Source organism: Rana temporaria, chromosome 9 (assembly GCF_905171775.1).
Source record: "Rana temporaria chromosome 9, aRanTem1.1, whole genome shotgun sequence".
Classification (NCBI taxonomy): domain Eukaryota; kingdom Metazoa; phylum Chordata; class Amphibia; order Anura; family Ranidae; genus Rana; species Rana temporaria.
This window is the reverse complement of record NC_053497.1, coordinates 39,943,210-39,965,001: the sequence shown is the minus strand read 5'-3', so window position 1 is coordinate 39,965,001 and position 21,792 is coordinate 39,943,210. Positions and strand designations below refer to the sequence as shown.

The window sequence follows — 21,792 nt, the reverse complement described above, 5'->3', positions numbered from 1 at the left end:
GTGATGTCATTGCGCATGACGAGCATGCGTTTGTCACATTTGATGCCGTCCCCGCCATCTTGCTTCACCCTACCTATGCCATGGAAGCTACCGCGCATGCTTTAAAGTCATTTCGAGCATGCACAGGTTTCCACGGCGACAGGTAAGTATACACACTCTCGGGTTTCTCGAGAGTGAAATGACTTTGACGCATGCGCGGTAGCTTCCACGGCATAGGTAGGGTGAAGCAAGATGGCGGCGACGGCATTGAATGTGACGAGCGCATGCTCGTCATATGCAATGACGTCACTTTGTTTTTTCTTTCAGTGAAATGAAAGTCAGTACACTCCGGCGGCAAGAGTTTCTTGCCAAGAATCTCGTCCGGGAAAACAACGGGTTTTTCTTGACGAGATTCTCAGACGTGTGTACGAGGCCTAAGTGTTAATTTTTGTATATCTGTATTTTAAAGGAACATTGTGGTTACCCAGATTCTTGGTGAATAACTTGCCTTTTATCTAGAACCTGAATTTTCAGTTGCTATGTAACTGAAGAAAATGGTGGCACCCAAAGAGTACAATAGACTGTGAATATTTTGAATAGCCAGGTGCTTCTCACTAATTGAGGAGTCTCATGGTACCTTGACAGGTTGTGTACTGTAACACTTTTAAAACAATGGAATGTACCCCAAAACAGAAACACAAATCAACCAATCATAGCAAACTTTTATCAGTTTAGAGCAGCTAGAAGAGTAATATAATATATATGTTGGGTTGCTATTACATATTGCACTTTAATATTTGCATTAAATAAAAGAAAATGGTACATTTTTTAATTGGGTAGCTCTCTTTAAGATTATTTTTTAAGCTAGCTTTTCTATTCAATATTAGGGCACATGTTAAACGTTTTATTTGTTTGGCAAGAAAGTGAGGTCATAGGTGAACAGGAATCCATCACTGTACATGTAGAGCTTGCGGTCATTTGGGTTGTAGGACAGACTATGCATTGTGTCCTTCATCTTCTCAAAGGGGATACTCAGATTCTCTTCCTTACCAGTTTTAGTGTCATACATGTAGAAGATCTCCTCCATTTTTGTTCTGTAGATTCTTGTAGCATACAAGACCCCACAGACCATGAAAGCATTGGAAACACCTGGCTTGTAAAGTGAGGTGGACCAGGTTTGCTTTACTTCCAATGTGTTAGCATCAAGTTTGCTAATAAGAATGTTCCCACCCTCTTTTTCATTTGCATAAATGACCCAAAGACCCTCTTCATCGGCCGCAAGATCGATGTCCTGCCAAGGTGTGGATGCATAGGAGAAGCGGTTGTTGTAAGTTGCATCTCTTAGTGCCAATTGCTGGGCTACATTAGTTTTCATGTTGTATTTGCAGAGATTATTGGAATTGTAGCAATTATAATACATTGTATCGTTGTACATAATCATTCCAGCACCTTGCCCGTAATTAGAACCGCTAAGGGTTTTTGATGCCGTGTGTTTGTAGAGCAGAAGGTCATTATAAGAAGGATAGCTGTATATATAATACATCACGCGTCCGTCAGTAGGTAGTGGGGCAACCCAAAAAGTGGACTGATCAGCTCCCAATAATGAGTCTTTTCCCCATCCTCCTGATGGGTAGCTTGCACCATTCAAATTCTGCTGCACTATATACGGTTTACTGATATTCACACTGTGTCCATGGTCACAAGTACCTGTGAAACATAAAAAGTAAATTGTAAAATATAAATGGAGTATTTTCTAATATTAATACCTGGGAGTAAAAATCAGCGTTGGCTCTACAAAATGGCATATATAAAGCAGAAATGTTATCGAGTTCTACAAATAGCCAAAAAAGTTATATGGCACCCTACACTTTCCAGCCTGAAAGTTCTCTAAAAGTTGCTATGTAACTAACTAAGATAGCTCAGGGTCTTTATTGGTGAGATATCTGAGCTCCTGAGTGCCCACCCTCTCTCTACTATTTATTAAATCTTAAACTTTTTAAATAATTTTAAATTTCCATTAACAGAATATGGTATTATTCATATACACCTATACCTCATAGAAGTAGAAACTTCCCAGTGTATTTCATATATATAATACACTGCAGCTGAGCTGACTGAATAATCTACCTGCCTGATCACTCTAAATCACACTCTTTCTCTCCATCTACGCCAACACACTACACAGGGCCGACGTGCAGGCAGCCTTATATAGTTTGGTGCATGGACTTAGTCCCACTGAGCCATGATTGGCCTTTGGTCAATTATGGCTCTCTTTGCTGAGGGCGCTGGGATTGGCCAAAGCATGCAGGTCATGGTGCATGCTTTGGTCAATCATCCCTAATCCCAAAACTGTGAAATGGTTATGACCAAGATCATTTGTGTCTGCACAATCCCAGCTTTAACCTGCCTGGCGGTGTTCCCGAGACTGACTCGGGGTTAGATTTTCCTGCTACGATCGGTAACCCCGAGTCAGACTCGGGCTTGCCTCGCTAGATCCACAGGCACTTTTTACTTACCTTGTCCCTGGATCCAGCGATGCCACCGCGCTGTGTGAGCGAGCAGGACCTCGCTCGATTCACATAGTGCCTCCGTGTGACGCCGATCTCCGTTCCCTGCGACGTTACGACGCACGGGGACGGAGAACGGCGCCAAATTCAAAAATGTAAACAAACACCTTACATACAGTATACTGTAATCTTATAGATTACAGTACTGTATGTAAAAAAAACACACCCCCCCTGTCCCTAGTGGTCTGTCCTGTGTCATGCATGTCATTTTATATAATAAAAACGTTTCTTTCTCCCTGCAAACTGTAGATTGTCCATAGCAACCAAAAGTGTCCCTTTATGTCAAAAATAGTTTTAGATCAGCTAAAAAACAGCGATAATAAATTATAATCACTTGCAGAATTGTGCGATAGCGATTTGTGGGGAAATTCGTCATAAAAAAAATAAAATAATGACAGCAACAATTCTGCAACTGAGCAAATTTCAGTGATTTTAATTTGATTACATTATTGAATAATTTTTATTATAATTATATTATTATTTGTTATAATTATTTATAATTATTTATTATATTATAATTTATAATTTTGTTTTTAAAAAAATGTCATACCCGGGATGCCTATTAGAATCTTGTTTGGTCAGATTTAAGTGAGTTATTTCTAAAAATTACAGACCTACAGTATAAAACGCCAAATTTCCTTGCAAATAATGGTACCGCTTTCAGCATGTTTTTTCTGAAAGAATCATACCGCCAGGGAGGTTAAAGTCCTTTAGTTTTTCCTTTTCGGTTAGGGAGCTTTACATATTCATTATTCAGGATGTGGTACCCCCAATGAGGATTATATTTGATTATATTTGTAGAATGCCTCCTATTTTGTTGTTTGTTGACATGTATGTTAATCTATTCACAGCTCCAAAAGAGCAGGGAGGGGACATGGATAGATGCGTATTTATAGAGCAGTAAATATGAACAGGAGCGCCACACTGGAATAAAAGGTTCAAGTGAAATCTGTACATCTAGCCAATGCGTTGTAAGGGCTTCAAAATGCCCTCTTCATCAGGGTTTGCTAAAAGAATACTAAATGATTTACAGTGGGGCTCTATCGAAAAGGGGAGGTTCCAATTTAAGGACTCATCCCCCGCACCTGTTGAAGAATTGGCACCTTTGAGGGGGGGGGGGGTCGATTACTTGATTTACTCGTTCCCAGTTCCATTCCGACTGTCTAGGCGGTCAAAAACCGAAGTTCTCCTCTCTCCCCTTCCCCTGCAGTCTTCTGGGACATTGACAGGTCACAGAAGACTGCATTGACCAGTCACAATGTGCAGCGCTGCTCGCGCCTGCACAGTTGGTACCACGTCTGTGAATCCGCAATCTGTCACATACCAAGTGCCCATAGTGGAAGATGCCGGCACCTAGGAATGAAGCTAGCAGGTGCAACCAACTGGGGTGAGCACACCGCTGGATTGTGCGACAGGTGAGTGGATATTTTTTTTTAAATCAGCTACTACAGTTTTTGTAGCGGCTGGCTTTTATTTTTTTCACAGGTGACTGGAACTCCGCTTGAAAGACTTTAAATGTTGGTAGATTATCAGAATGTATAGGAAAATTAATGTATGCCAGTCAAGAATCTGGTTGTTGTAGCATTGTCTGAAGTCCACCTCTTTATATTCTACTTTTACCAAAGATCTCCTCACTGTGTCCCGGAAGTGACGTCACTGTGAGTTCCAGGAAGCGTCAGCATCCAGCCGTGCGGACCGTTTAATTACCCACCGCAGAAGCCAATCGGATGTTCCCTTCCCGGAGATCCCGTATGCACTTTGTGCTCTATGCCTACTGAGACATTTTACCATTGTGAGTACCCTTATTGTACATATGTATTAAACTCACCAACTTACTACACTCAGATTGGCACCTATGCCTTTTCCTCAGTTGTTCCAGAAGCTGCTTCTTGCTTTTCACTGGGATGCCTCTCAAGATGTTTTTGCATGGACCCCATGAACTTTATTACATTCTTATATAGTCCTGTCATGCCTCAGTTATGACCTCCATTATCCCTACTCCCCATGATGTACGTCCTACTTGTATGTATATATTAGGCTTGAGGCAAGTGCCAGCTCATCTATGTTTGGGGGTCAGCAACCAGTAGATCGCAGACAGGTTACTGGTAGATCACGATCTGGGCTTGCTGACTGACATTCCAGAGCATCAAACAGAGTGCAATGCAGAGGGACTGGTTGTAAAGTTGGAGCGGTAGTAGGGAGCAAGAGCCGTATAAACCGATGCCTCCTCGGTAGTGCTGCCCCCTGTCCCATGCGGAGTGACACCAACAGCACTCCATCTCTTATCCCGGCTAGTGGTCTCCAGATTGGTTCCAGCAGCAGGAAATAAACGATCTCCAGGTCAGTGTGAAGCAATACATATAAGGCTGCTTTCACACTGATGTGCTCAGATTTACCCACATTGTGGGTGCAGTGCACCTGAAGCTTCCCTGCAGGTTTGCTGAGCTTAGCCATAGCTTTCTATTATACCCTGCGGGTTTGGTGCACTTTCTGAAAGCGCACCAAAACTCCTGAATACAGGAGTTTAGGTGCATTTTCAGAAAATGCATCACACCTGCAGAATAAAATTAAAGTCTATGGCAAAGCGCAGCTAACCCTGGAAAGTTGCAGATGCACTGTACTGCACCCACGGTGTGGGTAAACCACAGACCTCAATGTGAAAGCATCCTTATAGGGGGCTCATAACAGTAAGGGTTCATTTACATTTGCAGTTAGGTTTTGTTTTTATTACCCCTGTCCCAACTGCACCCCCTTGAGCTGTAGTGGCCAGAGGTGTACACATGTCGCTGCAGGAGTTTTTACGCCCTGTCATGGTTGGTGGGTGTAGCACCTCCCAAGCATGACCCATACAAGTGAATGAAGCCACTCTGTAAGTGTCCTGCAACCTTGTGCAGTACAGCAAACAAGGTGTTAAAGCAGGCAGTGTTGTGTTGCTTTCTCACAACCTGCTGTAACCCCTTGGACCCCGCAGCAGCATGCAGTTGTGGGGGACTTGCAAAGTGGTCCCATTTACTTGAATGGGTTGTGTTTAGCATGCAAAAGCACCCACCAAACGCCGGACGCATGGATTCCAATGTTTTTTTAGATGCACGTGATTAGAACCTGAGGCTCTATTTGGCTTCAAAAAAGGGTGGGCTCGGGGCGCAGTGCTGTGACAATGGCAAATTAATATTCGCTATTGTCTTCCTAAAACTCCTCCCAGTCAATCAGGAAGTAGGTCCTGAGACCCATCTCCCGATTGGCCGAGAGGAGAAGCGATCCTATTGGCTGCTGAGGAGGAGACACAGGGGAGGCCGCCGAAGTCGAGGAGAAGACGCAGGGTGAAGCCACCGCCCGGAGGAAGCACTGCCCGCGACCTAGATGGGGTAAATGCGGGGTGATGCCAGAAATCTTTGATATATCTCATGTTGTTCAGGTAGATCTTGTCCTCTTTAAGGTTGCCTAATCCTGCTGTAATCTATTAACCTGTAGACATTGTTGTGACCTACCGTAGTGTGCTGGAGGAAGGGACCATAGATTTGGTTTAGAATCGTTTTGCTGACACTCTTCCAACCGTTTCTGTAGCTCGCCAATCTCCCGTCTGATCACCAGGACATTGTTCTTATCATAGACCTCCAGTTGACTAACCATGACGGAAATATTGCGAATCTATCAAAGAAAGAACAAATAAAGCTGATTATGAAGTTGAAATAAACTATACTGATTTTGGGTCAGCTTTTTTTATACTTTTCCATTAATTATATCAAATCTTAAAGGGGTTGTAAAGGTTTTTTTTTTCTAAATAGGTTCCTTTAAGCTAGTGCATTGTTGGTTCACTTACCTTTTCCTTCGATTTCCCTTCTAAATGTTATTTTTTTTTTGTTTTCTTTGTCTGAATTTATCACCTTCTGTTCCTCCTCGCTAAGCTGTTCTGGCTGACTAACCCCCAGCCAAAACAGCTTGGATGATGGGGGCAAGCTTACTGAGGAGAAACAGGAAGTGAGAAATTCAGACAAAGAAAAAAAACATTTAGAAGGGAAATTGAAGGTAAAGGTTAGTGAACCAACAAAGCACTAGCTTAAAGGAACCTATTAACCCCCCTGGCGGTATTCCCGAGTCTGACTCGGGGTTAGATTTTTGTGCTAGGATCAGTAACCCTGAGTCAGACTCGGGCTCGCCTCGCTGGATCCATAGGCTTGGTTTACTTACCTTGTTCCTGGATCCAGCGATGCCACCGCACTGTGTGAGCGAGCAGGACCTCGCTCGATTCACACAGTGTCCTCCTGTGCCGCCAATCTCCGTTCCCTGCGACGTTACAACGCACGGGAGCGGAGAACGGCGCCAAATTCAAAAGCGTAAACAAACACATTACATACAGTATACTGTACTCTTATAGAGTACAGTACTGTATGTAAAAAATACACACCCCCTTGTCCCTAGTGGTCTGCCCAGTGCCCTACATGTACTTTTATAAAATAAAAACTGTTCTTTCTGCCTGCAAACTGTAGATTGTCCAAAAGTGTCCCTTTATGTCAAAAATGGTTTTAGAGCAGCTAGAAAACAGCGATAATAAATTATAATCACTTGCAGAATTGTGCGATAGCGATTTGTGGGGAAATTCGTCATAAAAAATAAAAGTAATGACAGCAACAATTCTGCAACTGAGCAAATTTCAGTGATTTTGAGTTGATTACATTATTGAATAATTTTTATTATAATCTTATTATTATTTGTTATAATTATTTATAATTATTTATTATATTATAATTTATAATTTTGTTTTTAAAAAAATGTCATACCCGGGATGCCTACAAGACTCTTCTTTGGTCAGATTTATGTGAGTTATTTCTAAAAATTACAGGCCTACAGTATAAAACGCCAAATTTCCTTGCAAATAATGGTACCGCTTTCAGCACCTTTTTTCTGAAAGAATCATACCGCCAGGGAGGTTAAAGAAACCTTTACAACAGCTTTAAATTTACATATAGTCATGTAATACAGGACACAACTATAGCATTGGTGTCAGAAAGCATTCCACATGGCTGCCTTAGAATAGAGGGTAGGGAGGGGGATTAAGTCACAATACAATAATAAATAAAAAAAATCTACCAGGTGGGGGTGGACTTGATCAAGGTGTACATTTATCCTCAAACATTGCCACCATGGCCACCTACATCTGTACTGGGTGTCATTTGCATTTGTTTCATATCTATTTCTGCATATTAGTTATGCTGTTAATTTTATGGTTTTACACTGTTGCATTTTGGTTCCTCTCCTTTTTTTAGAGCATGTGGTTATGCCATAAGCTGGACAAGATTTGATGCAATATTACCTCAGTTGAGGGGACAAAGAGTATGTAACCTATCTAATATATTTTAGTTGAGGTCAAAAACAGAAGGTGGGAGCTATCCCTTATGTGTGTGGATTGGCACTGGGAAACACTATTCAGAATCACTGCATAGCAGGGTGTATGGAAGAAATCCAAGACTTAAGGCCCGTACACACGATCGGATTTTACGACAATATATGTCTGATCAACGAGTTGTGTTGGATAATCCGACCGTGTGTATGTCCATCAGACAATTGTTGGCGGAATTAATGACAAAAAATGTTGGCTGTTCATGCTCACCAACTGTCTGACAATAAATGTGTTACGTCGGATTATCCGATCGTGTGTACACAAAACCGGCGGACTAAAATCCAAAGTACAAACACGCATGCTCCGAACCAATGTGTAAGAGAAGTCCGGCCAACAGACGCGCACCTGCACACAAGCACGGGCACACCAGTGTGTGCACAAAGAAGGACTTGTATTGGCGCATGCGCGTGCGTGCACGGGCGCGCCCCGATGTGCATGTGTGCACACGTGCGCGCATGTGCACGTATGGGCGCCAAGTAACCTTATTTAAACTGAACACTGACACATGAACATTGCTGAGTGGTCTTTCAGCTAGTGTCTGTTTACCCGTTCTGATTCAAGTTTCCTGTGTCTTGACCTGGCTTTATCTGAACCTACTCTTTGATCTCCGCCTGCCTACCTGTCAGGGCACAGACCTTTCACGGTCACATTCCCCAGTTGGTTCTGGGTAGAATCGAACCTGGGACCTCTCCATTTTCAGGTCCGGCTCTTTGTCTCTGAGCCACTGCTCAGTTCTAGTCTGTGTGCTGTCCGTTGGAGCCTGGTTCTGAACCTGTACTTCTGTGGACCAATCAGTGGCCAGTGCGGCCTATTTAAGCCAGCCCCTTCCCCTTTGCTAATTGCTGGTTTGTTGTCAGCTTTATCCTGTGAGAGAACCTTGAAACCTGAATACCCTGACCTGTTTGACCCGGATTGGACCTTGACTATTCTCTGCCGTCTCCTACACTTGACCCCTGCCTGCTTATCGGATTTGCTGTTGTCTCCTGCCCCCTTGACCTTGGCTTGCTCTCACGGACTTCCTCTGCTCTCTCCAAATCCTGACCCACGGCCTGTGACCCGGATTTGCCTTGTTTCCTGTTGGTCCCTTCTGGACTTACCTGCCTGTTCCTGCCTGATCAACGACTGTCTCCAGTCCTCTGCACCTGCCCTGTTTTCGTCAGCTGCACCAAGTCTGCCTACCAGTTCCCGGCACCGGTGCCTCCTTGTGCCGTCCCTCCTCTGTTCTAACTCCAGGGAGCGGTCTGCACAGGGTCGCAAAGGTGAGCCGCCCTCAGCAACTCGGCCTCGGTGAGTACTTACCTTAATGGTCCTGACACTACCTGATCCTGGCTTGTGTCTGACTCCGCTTCTGCCTGATGTTACTGCACCTTGCTGCCCGTCTGTGTACCGAACCCTGCCTGTGTCCCGTCTCTGCCTCTGCGTCTCTTGTCGGTACCTGCTCTGTCGGGCTGTTGATGACCTCCTGGCTTACGTCCCAGCTGCGCATCAATCTGCTGACCCAGCGTTACGGAGCTCCCATTCTCAGAGTCTGCTCAGTGCTCTACAGCCACCTGGTTCCTGCCAAGACTCAGCCAGCGCCATCCATTACATCGGCCCTCGTGCCACTCTGTGTTTCCGTCATTACCTGTCATCACTACCAGGGGTGTCAGACAGGGGGTGCAAGAGAAGCCCCCACTCCAGCTTGATTTCCACCAGGTACTTGACACAATGCTAAATATCAGACAACAATGGCAGAAGTTGCTCAAAGGGTGGCGGTAAAGAGCTGAAAAAACACGTTGTTTGGTGTATGTTTTCTGAAAATGTTCTGCCGTCTGTATGCATACCAAGTTCACTGCCAACGCCCTTCAGACACTGATTTGTCTTATGGAAGTCTGATAGTGTGTTTGAGGCTTTAGATTACTTTAGAAGTTTCACTTTAAATTAAGGCATATTTCAGGTCTAATGCCGCGCACACACAACCGTTTTTCATGACGAGAAAAATACAATTTTTTCAATTGGTCGTGAAAAAGGATCGTGTGCTCCAGAGCATTTTTTGCGATGAGAAAAATGGCCATTAAAAATTTAGAACCTGCTCAATTGTTTTGCGCCGATTTTCACGTCGTCAAAAACGGTCGTGTGTAGGCTTTAACGACGGGGAAAAAAACGTGCCTGCTCAGAAGCAAGTTATGAGAAGGGAAATTTGCATAATCAGCCCAAAGGGTGGCGCCATTCGAATGGAACTTCCCCTTTATATTGCCGTCATACGTGTTGTACTTCACCGTGCTTTTCAGAAGCATTTTTTATCACGAGCGTGTGTATGCAAGTCAGGCTTGGGAGGAATCACGTCGAGAAAAACATTGTTTTTTTCCATGACATGAATAACGGTCGTGTGTACGCGGCATTACTCTGCACTACAAGGACTATGTTTTTTACTTGTTTTTGGCTATAGCATCCTTGATTTCACTGAATCATATTATCACTAATGTTTTATTTTCAGAACTCAATAGGTCAAGTTAAATTTACTGTATGCTTGTAATGCTTGCAATAACTTTTGGAATTTTTTTTATACATTTCTTTATATTTTTTATTGTATATATAAATCAAAGATGAATTAACATGTGTGTTTTTTATAGCACTTATGTATAGAGTTTGGCCCGGATTCACATATATTGGCGCATATTTATGCCAGCGTAGCGAATCTAATATACGCTACGCCGACGTAGCGCAGAGAGGCAAGTACCGAATTCACAAAGCACTTGCCTCCAAAACTGTGCTGGGTTCCCTCGGCGTAAGCCGTCGTAGGTGGAAGTGGGCAAGAGCCATGCTAATGAGGCGTGACCCCATGCAAATGATGGGCAGAGTGCCATACAAGTACTTAAAACGAACGGCGCATGCGCCGTCCCGTGGACATATCCCAGTGCGCATGCTCAGAATCACGTCGGAACTACTCCTTAAGATACGACGGATCACTGCCTACGACGAGAACGTAACCTACGCCCAGCCCTATTCACGTACTACGTAAACAACGTAAAATACAACGGCAGTGTTCCCTAGTCCATACCTTAGCATGAGTTGCGCCTCATATATGGGGAATAACTTTACGCCGGACGTATGACTTACGCAAACCGCGTATATTATGCGCTGGGTGCAAGTACATTCTCCCTTATTTCCATATTTGAATAGGAAATCAATGGGAGCGCCACTTGCGGCCAGCGTAAATATGCGCTTACGTCGGTTGGATGAAGCCTATTTTCAGGCATATCTCAGTTTATGGGCACGGCGCATAGATACGACGGTGCATATTTACACTTACGCGGCGTATCTCGAGATACGTCGGCGTAAGTGCTTTGTGAATCCGGGCCTTTATGTATATATTATGTATAAATGGTTCCACCTTAGGAAGGGAATTAAACTAATTATCATCTGATAATTATTATAAGCATTATTTTTCTCACCTCCTGGTAGAGAGTCTCCACAATCACATTTGAGCCATTTAATGAGGTTTTTAGCTGCAGTATGACGTTCTCCATCTCTTTGATCTCCAGCTTGATGAGCTCGAAGTCCAGCTCAGAGTAGGAGACACCTCCTTTCTCCATTGCCTCCACACGTTTGGTTAGGCCCTTCAGCTGCTCCATGTAGACACTCACTGTGCTCTCATAGCTGTGGATCTTTAAAAACATTCTACATATTTACTTTATTATTTTGTGTAATTTTCCCTTATTCAACAGTGGTTTTGGAAGATGCTAAACTATTCATGTCAGCTTCTGCCCCTAAAGACGCTTAAAGTATAATGTTTCAAACATGCTTGTTCAGGCATTCATGCAACATATAGGTGTTTACAGGGACTTTTTTCAGCGGGAACGCGGGGGAACGTGGGGGAACGTGGGGGAACATGGGGGAACACAGTTCCGGCACCTCCTGGACTGACTGTATGTCAAGGCAAGGGGTGCTGGGGTGTACTGCAGGGTATTGATGCTCACTGCTGGGGATCAATTTTTTCAGGGGGGGGGTCTATTGTTGCTGATGAGGTCTACTGATGCTGGTGGGGGACCTATTGTGGCTGGGGGTCTTATGTTGCTGGGGGTTATTTGTTGCTGAAAGAGATCTACTGTTGGGGGAGGGGTCTATTGTTATTGGCTGCCAGAGAGTCTATTAAAGGGGTTGTAAAGGTAAATGTTTTTTCACCTTAATGCATTCTATGCATTAGGGTGAAAAAACATCCGGCAATACCGGCCCCCCCAGCCCCCCTGTTATACTTACCTGACCCCTCGAAAGTCCCACGCTGCTGTCAATCACATCCAATGACGCGGTGCACCGGGGGGCGGGGCCGAGTGATACAGTGAGCCGCTATGGCCGCCGGCTGTATCACAGGAGCGCGCCCGCAAGAACTCAACACCATGTGAGCACGCTCGTATGAAGGTGCTGAGTCCTTGCAGGGGGGGGGGGGCAAGACAGCCGCCAAGGGACCCCAGAAGACCAGGTTTGGGGCCACTCTGTGCAAAACGAGCTACACAGTGGAGGTAAGTATAACATGTTTGTTATTTAAATATATATATATATATATATATATATATATATATATATATATATATATATATATATATATATATATATATATCTTTAGTGATCCTTTAATGCTGGCTGTGCGGAGATCTGTTGATGCTGCTTGGGAGTCTATTGTTGCTGGGGGGGAAATTTTGTTGTGTGTGGTCCATTGTTGTTAGGGGGATCTATTGTTGCTGGCTGTAGGGGATCTATTTTAAAGGGTCACTAAAGGAATTTTTTTTTTTTAGCTAAATAGCTTCCTTTACATTACTGCAGTCCTGGTTTCATGTCCTCATTGTTTGTTTTTGCTTTGATGTTGCTGTAATTCCTCTCTGTTCTGGACACTTCCTGGTTGTCTGTTTCCTGATCACCACAGTACTGGGAGATTTCTCACTGTGGTCACTAATCAAGGAGGTGTGATTACTGTGTGTCAGCACCAATCCAGTTTCATTTTACAAACCATCACTGCCCTCTATTGGCTCTTTGTCTCTTTCAAAGAACCAGGAAACAACAGCAAAAACGAAACTAAACTGTAGGCACATTATATGATTGTTTTTTATCTATTTTTAATCATTTTTAAAATGAATCAGTTAACTATTATGTTTCTATACCCTGTAAACAGTCATTTAAGCTAAAAACATTTTTTCCTTTAGTGACCCTTTAATGCTTTATGCTCTGGACAAGGGGGTACATTTTTCCAAGGCTGAAGTGGTTAAGGGACCTTTCTCCAGCGCTTATTAAATGTGGTTAAATTTCACTTTGCAAAGAATACCCAATCACAATAAAAAAGAAAAACAGCATTTTTGCTTGCAGGTGATTGGATGATAGAAGTCAGCAGAGCTTCACCTCATTCGTTAAAGTCTGTGGAAAATTGCCTTGCAAAGTGAACAGTCGTTTGCTTGAAGTGATTTATTTTTTATTTTTTAAAACAACAAATGTTATACTTACCTCGTCTGTGTAGTGGTTTTGCACTGGGCAGCCTAGATCCTCCTCATCTCGGGTCCCTCTTTGCTATCCCCTGGCCCTCCCTCTTGTCGAGTGCCCCCACAGCAAGCAGACATTGGAGCTGCTGTTCGGCCCGCTCCCTCTCTCCCCTGATTGGCTAACTGATTTTTGATTGACAGCCGCGGGAGCCAATGCCGCTGCTGTGTCTTAGCCAATTAGGGGGTAGAGTCCTGGGTGGCCAAGAGACTCGTGGACATCACTGGAGAGAGATGAGGCTCATGTAAGTATTAAGGGGTGCTGGGGAGGCTGATACACACAGAAGGCTTTTTATCGTAATGCATAGAATGCATTACGATAAAAAGCCTTATGCCTTTACAACGCCTTTAAAGCGAAGGTCCGCCTATTTTTTTTTTTCCGAAAGTCATCAGCTACAAATACTGCAGCTGCTGACTTTTAAAATAAGGACACTTACCTGTCCAGGGCGCCCACGATGTTGGCACCTGAGGCCGACCTGTCCCTCGGTCCTCAGATGCTGCCGATGCCATCTTCGGTAAGAAATCTTGCAGCTTCACTTCCTGGTTCCCTACTGCGCATGCACAAGTTACACTGCACAGTCTGAATGGTCCCTGCTGTCTTCAGGGACCCGTGTGTCTCCCAGAAGACAGTGAGGGGGGGGTCCGTAGATACCCGCACATTCTACAGCTATCTATGCCCGGACGTGGGTGCAAATACCTGTTATAGATTGCTATTATACAGGTATCTGCACCCCCCCTCCCCCTGAAAGGTGCCAAATGTGACACCGGAGGGGGGGAGGAATCAAGATTGGGGAAGTTCCACTTTTGTGGGGGGGGGGGAATTGAGATAGGGGAAGTTCCACTATTAAAACAGGGCAGCTCTGTTGCCTGGAACTAATTGCACGTTCCAAATGCTACAAGGCTATGGTATTAAAGATTGAATATGTGCAGTATATTTATACAGTAAAACCTTAGTTTGAGAGTAATTTGGTTTGAGAGCGTTTTGCAAGACAAGCTAAATTTTTTAACAAATTTTGACTTGATATACAAGCGATGTAGCGTCATGTCACAGCTGAGTATAAAAGAGAAGAGAAGTGCAATATGATTACATTTTAATGAAGCTACAACATTTAGCAACTTACTGCTACACTTAGAGGCGCCTCTCTTCTCTTTTATACTCTGGAGCTCCTGCTTCTAATCCCCTTGTGGAGGCCGCAATTTGTGGATGGACATTTTATGGTTACACAACTTATCACATTGCTATAATCTTTTTATATGGACTATAAACTGAAGAACTTATGAATAAATGGTTGTGGAACGAATCATTTGAGTTTCCATTTCTTATGGGGAAATTTGCTTTGATATACAAGTGCTTTGGATTACAAGCATGTTTCCGGAACGAATTATGCTCACAATCCAAGGTTTTATTGTATTCAAAACTGGTGTTCACACTCTTTCATTCATTCAATTTTTTATCTTGGAAGAACGTTTTCAGTTCTCGTCAAAAAATCCACAACAAGATGAATATTTGAAATGCATTGTCTACCTTGGTGATTTCTTCATTGACAGTTATGGTCAGGTTTCGGTTTGCTATTTCCAAGCTCTCCATTCGATCCACCGGGAAGGTGGAATCTGGGTGCATGACAGAGCAATGGCAGACCCCATTTGCATCCAGAGATCCAGTGGAGTTCTGAATCTGTTAAAGGACAAAACTATTAGGTTCTGGAAAAGACTTAAGCTAGTAAAGAAAACACTGAACAAAACTTTACCATCATCTAATATTTTAATACATTCAGAATTAATAAATGAAACTCATTCAAACGTGTCTGTCTATCCATCTATTGTTGGTAAAGTGTATCAGGAATTGATTGTGCCTGTTTTGCAGAGTGCAATTTCTGGCCTCTCCTTCTGAAAATGCTAGGTGCCTGGTAGTCTTGCTTATTAAATGGCTTTAGTATTTTAGGTTACTGACCTGGAATGAGTATGCAGATCAGGAGTTCTGACTTTTCTCCGACTTGCTGCAAGTTTTTTCTTGGTCAATGACTCAGAAACCATTTGAACCAGAAAGAGGTAGGAAACTAGCATTTTTAGTAGATAGTCCAGTCAGGTCCGCCAGTCAGTGTTTTTATGGTGAACCCAATCAGAAGGTCCATGGAGCCCTGCTGATTGGAGCTGACTCTGCTGCATGTGAAAAGAGCCTAGACATGTGCACACTGAAATATTTTGTTTCGGAATTTCGTTTTCGTCCAAAAAATACATTTATTTTGGTACTCCCAAAATTAGTTTTTATTTATTTTGTTTCGTAAAAAAATGCATTCGTCCAAAAATCAAAATTTATTAGGGTCAAATTTGTAATTTAAGGCTTATAGTGTCTGTCAAATGTTCTAAGAAGATTCGGAGGAGCAGCTAAACTGTACGACGCCGCGATCTTACATTTCTGGTCAGATGTTACGCCTACAAGCTATAGTAGAATTCTAATGTTGTATGACACTAGTAATAATTATATTTATAAATTATTATTACTAGTTAACCCACATTCAAATTCTTCTATAGTCTATGGGTGGAGCATTTGACCATAAATGTCTACTCGAGGTAATCGTATGTTTGTAGCTGCTTCATCGAATCTTCATGTCTCTATAATGTCGAATCTTTTCTCTCTATGTATAATAATCTTGGACTAATAAAGTTAGGTTAGGCACATTCAACCTTTTTTGCTATTGTCTCTATAATGCCGAACCTTTCCTCTCTATGTACAATAATCTTGGACTAATAGAGTTAAAGTTAGGCACAATCGACCACAGATTCGATTGACACAGATCGCTATTGTCAGAGTCATGTCGAATCTTCTATCTATATCGAACTGTTGTCGGAACGAAGCGAAAATAAAGCATTTTTTATGTCAGATCTTTCGGATTTCAGATCCAGCTCTTTCGTTATCGTTTGTTAAAACGATAACGAAAATACCTGAAATTAGAACGAAAATGGATTCGGACGAAAACGAATGCACATGTCTACTATTGCCTGAAAATGTTCTCAATCTTTGGAATGCTACTGTAATGTACGATATACATGTTCCTGTTTTTAAAAGATAATTTTTTTTTTCCAATAGGTTTTTATTGGGTTTTTACAGGGAACATATGCACATATAAGCAATGTACTAATAAAAGAAAAAGGAAAACCTGAATTGTTGAAGGGCAGTAGAACAATGCCATGTGTGTTTTAGAATAAGGCAACAGTACAGAGTCTACAATAGATATGCATAACAATATGTGTAATGTGTAATACCTTATCTTGGTAAAGTATTGGAGGGAGGGGCTGGCTCCCATCCCGGGCACCCCTTACGGGTTCAAGACAGTGTCCAGGACTCGAGCCAGCTCTCCCCTCCTTAGATAAGTTCCATTCAATCGTATTGGTCAATGCATAGTAATACGAAACAAAATACGAGATTGATAAAACAAGTAAATGTCAGGAATAGACTTAGGGAGGAATGAATGCACCTTGACATTGTAGCTTAGAGTGCTGGTAGGGACATCAAAGTTTTATTGTTGTACCATGCCAACCATGGGTGCCACTGTTGGGAGATGTGCTCTCTGTTTCTTTTTCTGAGTGCCAATGTCTGCTCGTATATGAAATGTAGGTGTTGAAAAGATAATTTGATATTCATATAGGTTTGGTTTATCAATTTTGTATGCTCAGCATTCAGATAGAAAATTTGTTAATCTAAGCAAGTAAAATGCTGGATTAGATTACATGCTGTGGGGTCAATCACTGTGGGGCTGAGCAGGAATTAGAACTGTTGCTTAGAGTGGTAATCACCAAAATTTCTAAATATGGGAGACTGATGACTGAGTATTACAGGAAAGTAAAACGACTCTTAAAGGAACGCTGTGATATAGGGAACATGTAAACTGTGTTGCTGAGTTCTTTAAAATATCAGTTGCCTGTCATCCTCATTTAATGGCTTCAATATTTTCTGAGGAACTGAAATTAGGAAACATGCACTTTAGGAATCACACAACTCCCTGCTTTGCATGCATGTTCCAGGTTGATTATCTCGAAAGTACTGAATGCATTGGAGCATTAGGATGACACCTAGGAAACAATTTTTTTTTTTTCATAAAAAGAAAGTCAACAATGGTATCCTTCATACTCCTAACAGAAACAAGTAAAACACAGAATTATATCTGCCCCACTTCCAAAGCTTCTAGGTCCGGATATACCTAGGATGATGGCACCCTGACCTTGTCCTTCAAGAACCCCTGACTGAATGGCAACATCTCATTCAAACGTATTGTAAAATTCTGGTAATTTAGATAATTTTACAACATTTGTTAACACGAAGCATGTCAATTATCACTATTGTGTCAAGAATCTGATTTTCCTTCAAGCCTTACCTTGTGCCCACTATGAATGGAGATACGCAAAATAACTTACCAGACTGGTAGCCTGATTTTGGAAAATTCTCAAGAATAATATAATCAGTGGGAGCATGGTGATGTTCTTGTCTTCTGTGTTGAGACCTCAACCAGTACACCTATATATGGTGAGATATAGCCACACCCCTTAACTGTCATATTGTGCATGGATGATATTTTTTTTCTTTGCCAAAACGATGACAGATTAAAAAGGGATTTTAACTGAACGTGGCACAGACTTTATATTGCAAAAGCATGTGATGGCACCAAGATAGTTGGGGTATTCAAATCCACCGGGTAAAAATTGTAAGTTGTTGAGAGAATACCCCTTGTTAACTAAAATAAATGTAAGTATTTTGTGTATATATGTGTGTATATATGTATATATATATGTGTGTGTGTATATATATATATATATATATATATATATTCATTGATCAATATTGACTTGTCAGAGCTCACACAGGGCTATGGACTCCTACCGTGTACCCATGTTGCACTTTGCCATCGGCAATTGAACAGAGCAAGGAAAGGTGACTACATACTGGTGGTGGTGGTGTATGTTTCAGGTAAGAGTGGTGGTGTGGGGAGAGAATTATGTGACTTATTTATTTTGCCCTGGATGGTCAGACATGGGTCTCTTTAAATTCATTGCACCAACAGTTGGAAAATTTCTGTATGATCAGCGTTACCGGCTATAGTCTCAGTGCATTCAGAATATAATAGCTCAGAGAGAGTGATTCCCCCATCTACATCAAGTATGTCGATAGAGGAATCAAGTTCAGCAGGTTGAGCAAAAAAAATGAATCATGTATCAATTGGTTTATTTTATGTTAAGCCCAATGAAAATTTAAAATTACAGTCACATGGATAAAAACAGTCCTTTAGGCTGGTGTTAGAGTTTAGTAAAACAAGCCTATTGTCAAGCTGGCAAGCGAACACTATGTGTTTTTTTTTTTTAACCACTTGACCTCCAGAAGATTTGCCCCCTTCATGATCAGGCCATTTTTTTGGCGATACAGCACTGCGTTATTTTAACTGATAATTACACGGATGTGCGACGCTGTACCTAAATAGAATTTATGTACTTTTTTCCCCACAAATAGAGCTTTCTTGGGATAGTGGGTGCTTTGTCCCCATGTTGATGGGGACAAGGGCCTCCTCCCGACAACCCTGGGCTGTGGTTGTGGGGGTCTGCGGGTGGGGGGCTTATCGAAATCTGCAAGCCCCCTTTAACGAGGAGGCCCCCAGATCCCGCCCCCCATGTGAATGGGCATTGGATACATCGTACCCCTACCCATTCACCAAAAAAAGTGTCAAAAAGTAAAATCCACATGAGAGTTTTTGACAAATCCTCTATTCAAATTTTTAAAAAAGTGTCCAAAGGTATATGCTACAAATGCACCACTTTACAGGCACACTAAGGGGACCCCCCAGGCACGATATTTAATGATGTCAGCGGCTGCATGCAAGGTGAATATCTTCTAAACCGTAGAGGTTTAGAATATATTAATTTTACCTACAGGTAAGCCTTATTATAGGTCTACCTGTAGGTAAAAATGTGCTAAAGGGGTATACAACCACTTTAAGTAAAAAATGTTTTTTCAAATTGTAAAAAACTAAAAAGTTACACTTAAGCACATACCCCCCCCCCAAATGTTTTGAGGCCCTACCCCCACACATACACTCATATGTATGTAAACACATCTGTCGTAGCACCTATGCATGAAAACGCAGGTTGCGATACACATTTAACATATCGTTGCACACGCTTGAGTGAGAACAATATTTCTATTCAGACATATTCAGACCGCCTCCGTAATGTTAAACTAATGACCTATAGGGGTCAAATGTTACCTATGGAAAATATAGGGTTCTGAAGTTTGTTGCTGTTTCACGGGCCCATGCAACTTTAAAGTTGGACGTGTTGGGTGTCTATTTACTCGGCTCAACCTCGCCTTTTATATTTTACAAAAAAACTGGGTAATTATTGCGTTTAACTTTAGTGTATTTTTTACTGACATTTTGCACTTCCTAGAACTTTGCAGTGTGACATAAAAAATTGGAACTAGCTCTGTTTTATTCTCTAGGGTGTCTGCTTTCAGGAAATATATCATATTTTGGGGGTTTTATGTAATCTTTAGGCCTGAAATTATTTTTAAGCATGTGTGCACAATATGCAAAAATGGCTCATCAGTGCCACCTCTTAAATATTTAAGTGTTTTTTTTTTTTATACATTGGGGGTTATTTACGAAAGGCAAATCCACTTTGCACTACAAGTGCAAACTACAAGTGCAAAGTGCAATTGAAATTGCACTGAAAGTGCACTTGGAAGTGCAGTCGCTGTAAATCTGAGGGGGATATCTGAAATGAGGGAAAGCTCTGCTGATTTTATTATCCAATCATGTGCTAGCTTTAATTCTGTTTTTTTATGTCCCTTGCATGTCCCCCTCGGATCTACAGCGACTGTACTCCCAAGTGCACTTTCAGTGAAATTTCACGTGCACTTTGAACTTTAGTTTGCACTTGTAGTGCAAAGTGGATTTGCCTTTAGTAAATAATCCCCATTGTCTCACATGTATCCCAATAAAGTCAACATTTTCTGCACCAGGAGGATTCCTGTTAGCTTCATGTTTCCTTGATAAACTATTAGGCTTATAGCTAAAATGTAAAAACTGCCCTTGTACGTACCTTGAAAAAGTATTAATAATCCTTGAAATTTTACAGAGTTTGTCATGTTACAACCAAAAATGTAAAATTTATTTTATTTGGATTTTATGTGATGGACCAACACAAAGTGGCATATAATTGTGAAGTGAAAGGAAAATTATAAATGGCTTTCAACATTTTCTACAAATAAATATCTGAAAAGTGTGGTGTGTATTTGTGTTTAGCCCCCTTTACTCTAATACCCCTAACTAAAATCTAGTTAAGCCAATTGTTTTCAGAAGTCACCTAATTAGTAAATAGCATCTATTTGCTGTTCTGCAAAGCCCTCAGTTGTGTGTTAGAGAACCTTAGTGAACAAACAGCATCATGAAGGCCAAGGAACACACCAGACAGGTCAGGGATAAAGTTGTTAAAGGAGTTGTAAAGGAAAATTTGTTTTGCCTAAAATTAATGTCTGCAAGGTAGACAGACAGACTAGTGTAATGATTAGGTTAAAAAACGAGTAAATACCTATTATATTCCTTCATCTATATCACCTCCAGCGTTCTAGTTTCTATTATCTCATTCACTTCCTGGTTTGTGGCTCTTGTTCATGTAAGAACTACATTTCCCAGTATGCATTGCGGCACGCCCAGTAATTCACACCTCCTTGAAGTCTCTAATGCCCTGTACACACAATAGGTTAGTCTCAAGAAAATGGTCTGGTGGATTTTTCCATTTTTCAGAACCCGGTGACATAAAACACAACGACGTGCTGAAAAAAAATGAAGTTCAATGCTTCCAAGCATGCGTCGACTTGATTCTGAGTATGCGTGGATTTTTAACCGATGGACGTGCCTACAGACGATCGTTTTTTTTCCTATCAGTTTGTTAACCATCAGATAATTTTAAAACAAGTTCCTATTTTTTTAACCGATGGATAAATAACCAATGGGGCCCACACACGATCGGTTTGGTCCGATGAAAACGATCCATCAGACTGTTTTCATCAGACAAACCGATCGTGTGTACGCAGCATTACACGTAGAGAGTGTCCTGCCGCACAGATGTAGTTCCCAGGAGGGGGCGAGCACGTCCTGACCACCGCAGTAAAGCCTCCCTTCACGGTGGTGTGTAACAATCAGACAAGCAGGAAGTGAACAGAACAGAGAAGAAATAGAGCAACTTCTGATCAAAAACGAACAATGAGGAAGTGAAAAGAGGAATGTCTGCAGGTAAAGGATGCTTATTATAAAAAAAAATTTTTTCCTTTACAACCCCTTTAAGAAGTTTAAAGAGG

General features: G+C 41.9%; 1 protein-coding gene across 1 annotated transcript; it reads right to left on the bottom strand.

Moving 5' to 3' along the window:
- Positions 1–781: 781 nt before the first annotated feature.
- LOC120913370 (olfactomedin-4-like) lies at positions 782–17,953 on the bottom strand. Its single transcript, XM_040323250.1, has 5 exons — positions 17,862–17,953; positions 14,974–15,123; positions 11,379–11,591; positions 6,035–6,194; positions 782–1,686 (listed from the first exon to the last, which is right to left on the bottom strand). The coding sequence occupies exons 1-5, from the start codon at positions 17,916–17,918 to the stop codon at positions 884–886; spliced, it is 1,383 nt and encodes a 460-aa protein (XP_040179184.1). The 5' UTR covers positions 17,919–17,953; the 3' UTR covers positions 782–883.
- Between the last annotated feature and the right edge of the window lie 3,839 nt (positions 17,954–21,792).